This window comes from Silene latifolia, chromosome Y (assembly GCF_048544455.1).
Source record: "Silene latifolia isolate original U9 population chromosome Y, ASM4854445v1, whole genome shotgun sequence".
NCBI classification, from domain to species: Eukaryota; Viridiplantae; Streptophyta; class Magnoliopsida; order Caryophyllales; family Caryophyllaceae; genus Silene; species Silene latifolia.
In genome coordinates this window covers 326,714,287-326,721,984 of record NC_133538.1, presented here as the reverse complement: position 1 = coordinate 326,721,984, position 7,698 = coordinate 326,714,287, and the positions used below count along the sequence as shown (strand labels likewise).

Genomic DNA, 7,698 nt, shown 5'->3' with positions numbered 1-7,698 from the left:
TCAGTGTCGGTCGGAGCATATAGACCGTTGTGTTGTTTCCCGATGATTCTTTAGTTTTTATAGAGTATGATATGAAAGAGAGTTGGGTATGGTTCTGTTATTGTCATGGTAAAGTAATATTCTGTTAATGGGACACAGTTGTGAGAGGTTGTTGGAATACTTTTAATCTTGTGTTAGATGAGGCATTGGTGGACACGTGGAAGGAAATAGTGGAACATGTGTAGTATTGAACTTGAAACTACAGGTGATTTAGCACCTTTTCTTGGGACAGTGAGTACGGAGTTTTGGGACTTAGTATAATGTCGAGTCAAGGGTGATTTTTTTGGTAATAAAAGAGATGAACTTGAGAAACTAATGTGAGTGTGTAACAATTGTGGATTGTGAGTTAAGATCGTGGAGATGAGTGTATAAGTATATAGAAGTATGTTGTTTTGCGGTAATTTTGAAGAGATGGAGTGGTGGTTATATTGAGGATTTTATGATATATGTTATGTGAGTACAAACAATTGGAGGCACGAGAGCTGCTAGAGTAAGAGAACCTTGGATATAGGAATAAATGTAGTAGGTGTCGAGGCTATAGGCGGATAACGTTGACATGCGGTCGTGATGAGAATAATGAGAAGATATATAGTTAGGGATCTAGTATTAGTGAGTTACGAGGACGTAATATTTATCTTAAGAGGAGTAGGATGCGACAAGAGAGTTTGATGGTCATACAGGTTGCAATTGGAAGTTTGAGTGTTGGTATAGAATAAGGATGGATTTGTGTGATGGTCGATTTTATTACAGGTTATGACAGAGCTCGTAGTAGTATGAGGTTAGGAGTGTCAGTAAACTTCGATAGTATTAACGGATTGTGTGATTATGTTTAGGTGTGTGAGTAAACTTCGAAGACGAAGTTCGTTTTAAGGGTGGTAGAATGTAACATTCCGTTTTGATGGTTGATCTTGTTTGGTGGATTGTCTTGATAATTGAGGATGTTAGTGAGCGTTATGAACTAAGATAGAGTTGGCAACATTTAGGTTGTGGGTACCCAATAGTATTAGGGAGTTAGTATTGGGAGGCTATGCTATTGTCGAGACGATATCGTGAGCCATGTTGTGGAAGGAAGAGTGGTTGTTGGAGTTAGTGTTAGGTGTCCATGTTTTATAGGTTGGGTTGGAACTTCGGGGACGAAATTCTTTTTAAGGGGGGAAGACTGTAATACTACGGATTTTCATAAGCTAGGTACTCGACCGAGTAGAGCCTACTCGGCCGAGTAGTGCTAATTGTGTATTCTGTTTTGGTTCTGCCGAGTATGATGAATACTCGACCGAGTAGAGGATACTAGGCCGAGTATACTCTTTACCCGACCGAGTATCCGGTCTGGCGAGTAATATTTCAGCGGTTTGATGCGGGAGTGTTTAGGGTTATTTAATATTAAGAATCAGTTTCTAAACGTCATTTCAACCCTAATCATTTTACGATTTCTCTAATCACTCCCTAATCATTCCCTAATCCTCCATTGTGTGTGTGTAATCGTCGTAGTTCTTGCATTCAATCCCTCATTCTACTGTTGGTAAGTCCTTGTTCTCCATGTCATTCATGTTCTTCTAGGGTTTGTCTTTATTCATGAATTGGGGGAAATGGGGTTTTACAGTTAGTGATTAGAATTATATGATTATTGTTGTAGGTGACGATGTGGTAATTGTTATGCATTTGTATGGTTGATTGCAGCGTAAGCGGATTGCGAAAAAGGTAGGGTTTCCCTACTCAGTTACTGTTAATTGATTTAAGACTGTGCTAGTGTTGTAATTGTTGTTATCTGCTGATCATCGGAGTATGGGTGTTGTGATGGCGGTGGTGATGTGGTTGTGTTGTGACGGTTGTGGTGTTGTGATAGCTGTGATGCTGTGTGTGCGATTGTGGTGGAGTCACTTGCGGGAGTGGCTTCACACCCTAGCTCGCCCTACTTGGAACCCGTCACGAGAGGGGATGTACACATTAAGGGACAGGGATTGTTAGTCGCTCGTTGATGAGCTGGACTAGGTGGGGATGGGCTGCGGTCACCCACTGGGGGCGAGGATTACCTATTGCGATGGGTAATCTGGCAGGGCTACACACTTCGGTGTGTAGTCGGTTACTGTGTGAGATCGGGAGACCGGGGATGGGGGATGATCAGCCGGTTACATTGTTTGTTTGTCTTATCTTGATTGAACGGTACTGACCCCGTTGTTGTTGTTTTGTAAAACCTGCGGTGACCTATTCGGGGATGGTGAGCAGATTATGGCAGGTAATGCAGATGTTTAGCTACGGGACAATCATTGGGAGTCATCACTCGAGTCTAGCGTCCGCCGTCAAGAGACTTAGCTTGCATTCTTCGTAGCTGTTAGACCTTTTTAACAGTTATACTTTGGTTTAACGTTGGAAACATGTAATCACTAACTCTTTATACTTTAATAAAGGTTGTTTGGAATTGGTAACTTTGATATACTAACCTCGGGAAACCGAGATGGTAACAGCCTTTCATGCTAAGGTAGTCCTTGGTAAGGTACCTTGGTATGAGGGGGTGTTACACATACCCACTAAGATGTACTGACCATTTAGTCATTCTGCCCGAAAGTTCAGGCTTCCTCATAATAGTCTTTAGCGGGTAATTGGTTATTACATGGATGGTGTGAGATTCAAAGTACGGCCGCAGTTTATAGGAAGCAGTAACCAAAGCCAATGCTAGTTTTTCAAAGGAAGTGTACCTGGTCTCTGCAGGAAGCAGAGACTTGCTAATGTAATATACAGGATGCTTCACTCCTTCCTGCTCTTTGACCAAGACCGCGCTTACAGCTGCTTCTGTGACTGACAGGTACAAGAATAGTGGCTCCTCTTGCTCCGGTTTTGCGAGTAACGGTGGCGTGCTTAGGTAGCTTTTGAGTTCTGTGAATGCTTTTTCATGTTCCCCAGTCCATTCGAATTTCTGACTCTTCCTCAATATATCATAGAACAGCTTGCACCTATCCGAGGCCCTTGATATGAACCTGTTTAGGGCCGCTACCTTCCCTGCCAGCCTTTGCACATCCTTTGGCTTCTGGGGTGATTCCAGCTGGAGTATTACTTTTATCTGTTCCTTGCTTGCTTCAATTCCCCTCTGGGTCACCATATACCCTAAGAATTTTCCTGAAGATACCCCAAACGAGCACTTGGACGGATTAAGTTTCATTTTAAACTCCCTTAATGTTTGGAAGGTGTCTGCCAAGTGCTCCATGTGCATTTCTGCTTTTTTGGACTTCACCACCATGTCGTCTATGTATACTTCCATGGTCTTTCCTATTTGCTTCATGAACATTTTATTTACCAACCGTTGATAAGTGGACCCGGCATTCTTTAGGCCAAAGGGCATGACCTTGTAATAATATATGCCTCTTTCCGACATGAATGCTGTTTTCTCTTGATCTTGTGGATGCATCTTGATCTGATTATAACCGCTCCAGGCATCGAGGAAGGTGAGTACCTCGTGTCCCGCAGTAGCGTCCACCATTGCATTGATATGTGGTAGTGGAAAGGGGTCTTTGGGACAAACTTTGTTTAAATCTGTGAAGTCTACACACACCCTCCATTTGTCGTTCTTCTTGGGCACAACTACCACATTAGAAAGCCATTCAGGGTAGCTAACTTCCCTAATTTTATCTGCTGTCAAGAGACTGTCTACTTCTTTGTTAATGACCTCATTTCGTTCTGCCGCAAATTTTCTTCTCTTCTACTGTACCGGGGTGCAGCTTGGGTTCACGCTTAGCTTATGTGAAATAACGGATGGGTCTATACCTGTCATATCATTATGGGACCAAGCGAAGCAGTCCATGTTGGTTTTCAGAAATTGAGTCAGCTGGCTGCGCAGTTCTTCACTGCAGGTTGCCCCAATCAATACTGTCATATCCGGGTGTTCCTCGTCCAGGTGTATCTGGTCCAGTTCCTCTAAGGGAGGCTCCTTGTATTCTGTCGAGGTGCCCCGGTCCTGTAATTGCTATGAGGGGAGCTTGGTTGTAGCCTTGAGGGCTTGAGCGTAGCAGTTTCTGGATTCCTCTCGATCTCCTCTTACTGTGACCGTACCCCATGGTGTTGGGAACTTGAGACACTGATGATACGTTGAGGGCACCGCCTTCATCTGATGCAGCTATGGTCTTCCTAGTATCACGTTGTAGGTGGTTGGACCCTCAATGACTAGGTATCTCACTAGTTTATTAACTCCTTCGATATATGTTGGGTTGGTTATCTCACCTACTGAATGCGCAGTCTCACCACTGAATCCCACTAGGGGCACAAATTTCTTTATCAGGTTCTCTTTATCAAAACCCATGGTTTTGAGGGTTTCGAGCATATTGAGATTCAGAGAACTCTCTGTATCCACTAATGCTTTTCGTACGGTGCAATTGCCAATGGATAACGTTATAGTTAGGGCATCGTCATGTTGCTCTGCACCGCTTTCTATGTCAGTCTCGTCGAAAGTTACCGGGGGTAAATTGCTCTGGTTTACTCTGTATGAAGTTTCTGGATGATCCCCTTTACTTCCGGTGGCTTTCCTCTTAGCGGCAGAATATGCCAAACCTGATAGCTCGGATCACTTTGTTATCACGTTAATAATTTTCGTGCATATGGGTGTAGCGGAAGGAAGCACCGATTTGTCGCTTCTCTCTATCCCCGCTTGCCCCCACGTGATAATAGGTGGTCCAAGTTTCCCTTGCGTACCTGGAACTTTACTTCCTTTCGCAACCTGTAGCACTCTTCTGTCCTGTGACCTATGTCCTGATGCCATTCGCATCTCTTGCTGCTGTCTCGGTCGTCGTTGGGTGGATCCTGAGTGGGGGGGCTTTGGCCACCTCACCTGATCACCCAGGCTTCTGAGTGCTTTCAGTAATCCCTCCATTCCCGTGTTGAATCCGTACTCAGATAGCTTAGGACGATGTGGAGAGTCGTCAATTTGCTGAGTTTTTTCTGCTATTCTGCTGATATTGGGTCTGTTGTATGGCTTAGCTCGTTCGTATTTCTTTTCTGTTGTGAATTTCCTGCTTGGTTTGTTGAAGTTTGCTATTCCCTTTCGAGCCTGTATGTCTTCCTCCAACCTTAATGCCGCTGTAGCTCTCTGCTGGACTTCTTCGAATCTCTCACAAGGATACATTGTTAATTCTTTGTAGAGGTTTGATTCCTTATCCAAGCCCTGCCTGAAGGCGTTGATGGCAGTGGACATATTGCAGCCTCGTATGGAGACTTTTTCTGCATTGAACCTGGTGACGTAATCTTTGATTGATTCACCTATTTCCTGAATGATCCTGTATAGATCACTTGGCTGCTTGGGTGTTCTCCGGCTGCTGGAGAACTGCTTATTGAACGCGTTGACCAAATCGGCGAATGAAGATATGGTCCCATTAGGCAAGCCGACGAACCACTGTAATGCTGCTCCGGTTAGGGTCGAACCAAATCCTTTACACATACATGCCTTCTTTGAGGCTCCCGTGGCAGTGGTAACCATCATTTTCTGCTTGAATTGACTAATGTGATCGCAGGGGTCTGTGGTTCCATCGAAGAGGGTCATCGTTGGGACGCTAAATCCTTTTGGTAAGGCCACTGTAGCTATATCGTCAGTAAACGGTGAGTCAGCGTAAATTTCTGGTGCAGCCATCTCCATAGGCAGAGGCATTCCTGGGACCCTCCGGAGGAGGCTTCGTAGTTCCTGGTACTGCTGTTCTATGTATGTCTCTCTACCGGTGGGTCGCAGATGCTTCTATGACTGGTGTTCTGCTCCTCGTATGAAGTTTTTTTTTGTTCTAAGATCATTTGTTTGGCGCATCTGCGACAGCTTCTTTGCCGCAGGGTGCTTCCCCAGGTATATTCAAATTGATTCGTAACTGGCGTCCTGATCATTGGGACCGCAGGTGCAGCCCTGCTCCTCTGGTGTCCCTCTGCATTTGATGTGGGTGTAGGCTCTTGGCGCGCTAGCTCCTCATCTGGCGTCAATGCCCCCAGTCCTGCTGGGACCAGGCCTCCTCTTGGCTGTGGTGTTGCGTCCATGTCCAGCCTGAGTGCTACTTCGCGTGGTAATACCCGTGTCTGCCTTCGGTCCCCACTTTCTCCTGGTGGCCTCCCGGATCTGTCTTCTTGCATCCAAGGGGCCGAACTAGCGGCATGGCTCCTCAACTCGTTGATCTGTGCTCGGAGGAGATTGTTGTCCTCTTCCATTTGGGATCTCATGCTTCTATTTTCGTTCTGCATAGTCCAGATTGTCCTTGCTAATGTGTCCAACCCGCTTATCATGATGCTGGTGGGACTCGGAGGAGCCTGAACCCGTTGCCTAGATTGTGTTCCTCTTTCAGGTTGTGTGACTCCCTTCCGTCCCTAGACGACTCCTGGATCTATGGTCTGGACTCTCTCCGAAGATGGGCTTTGCACACCGGGAATTCGACTTTGCTTGATTTGTTGGAATCAGGCGCGTACTTGTGGTTTGAAGCGAGGTTGTGCGTCTTCTTTGTTGCCGAGGGAGATGGTACTGTATTCTGCCGAGGAGGGGCGGTACCGCGTTCTTGAGGCACCGCTGGTGCTACCTGGGTTGGTTTCTTGGTGTCCGGACATGTTGTGCTTGCTGTGTAAACTGACTAACGAAGACGACCATTATGCCCCACGGTGGGCGCCAAACTGTTTTGGTAAATTTCTACCAATTTAGGGTTAAAGCGGGCTTAGCGTTAGGTCCGTATTACGATTCGATTGTTTGTTGTATGTTGATTTGAATGTGCGGCGTAAATAAAGAACACAAACGATTTTGGTGACGCGGAAAACCCGATGTAGGAAACAACCGCGGGGGGAGACGGAATCCCACCAATATTTTCACTATAATTCGGGAGGAAATACAGTTCGTGTGTTCGCTATGAATGCTAGGGTGTAATTCTCGTATTTTCTGATGATCTTTCTTCTTTGCATTGAGGCTCTTTATATAGGGAGAGCTCGGCTAGCTAGGGTTTCTTGCTTTCTTTCCAAGTTATTCCTAATTTGATGACGAATAGGACTTTCCTTCCCTGGATATGGTAAGTGGTAGGACTCTCATAAGCTTCTTCCATGCGGATCAAAGCCCACGTCCTGCGTTGCTTGCTGATGCTGTCACCCTGGCTCCCTGATATCCTGCGTCCCACAATGCTTCCAGGCCTACTGTCCCAAATCAGCCCATATCCAGATTTTGGGCCTAACAAAGGGTGTTAATCCATTTGATTACATAGCAAAAGTACTCATTTTTTGGAGTATTGCATATGTATTCATCTCGAAACAAATGGGTTTCCTTATTATTTCGGTATTTATTCTAGCATTTCCTATTTTTTTTTTTTTTTGAGAAAGTAATCTTTTTATACATTGTTACTTTGGTTTTAACTATTAGATCTAGTGAATATTAAATCTGAGGCGATTTTTTTCCGATATTGCGTTTTCAATTGCTCAATTTTCCCGATTTGTCAATAAGGGTGTTAGCCCATTTGATTACATAAAAAAAGTACTTATTTTTTGGAGTATTGCATGTGTATTCATATCTAAACAAATGGGTTTCCTTATTTTTTTTGTATTTATTCAATTATTTCATTTGTTTTTTTTTTTGAGAAAGTTAAACTTTTATAGATTGTTACTTTGGTTTCCATGTTCAATTGATCTAAAAATATCAGATCTACTGAATATAAGGTAAATATGTGATTAATT

General features: G+C 44.4%; 1 protein-coding gene across 1 annotated transcript; it reads right to left on the bottom strand.

Annotated features, from left to right (window-relative positions):
- Positions 1 to 4,144: 4,144 nt before the first annotated feature.
- Positions 4,145 to 5,665, bottom strand: LOC141631351 (uncharacterized). The gene is made up of 2 exons (XM_074444036.1): positions 4,717 to 5,665; positions 4,145 to 4,575 (listed from the first exon to the last, which is right to left on the bottom strand). Exons 1-2 carry the CDS (start codon positions 5,663 to 5,665, stop codon positions 4,145 to 4,147), a joined length of 1,380 nt encoding a protein of 459 aa, XP_074300137.1.
- Positions 5,666 to 7,698: the final 2,033 nt, after the last annotated feature.

What these genes read in the sequence shown, in the direction of transcription:
- LOC141631351 (XM_074444036.1), bottom strand. Translation starts at nt 5,665, where the DNA reads ATGCCTCTGCCTATGGAGATGGCTGCACCAGAAATTTACGCTGACTCA. An exon ending in GAAAGGAAGTAAAGTTCCAG is followed by an intron (nt 4,576 to 4,716) that starts GTACGCAAGGGA and finishes CCGAGCTATCAG; the next exon opens with GTTTGGCATATTCTGCCGCT.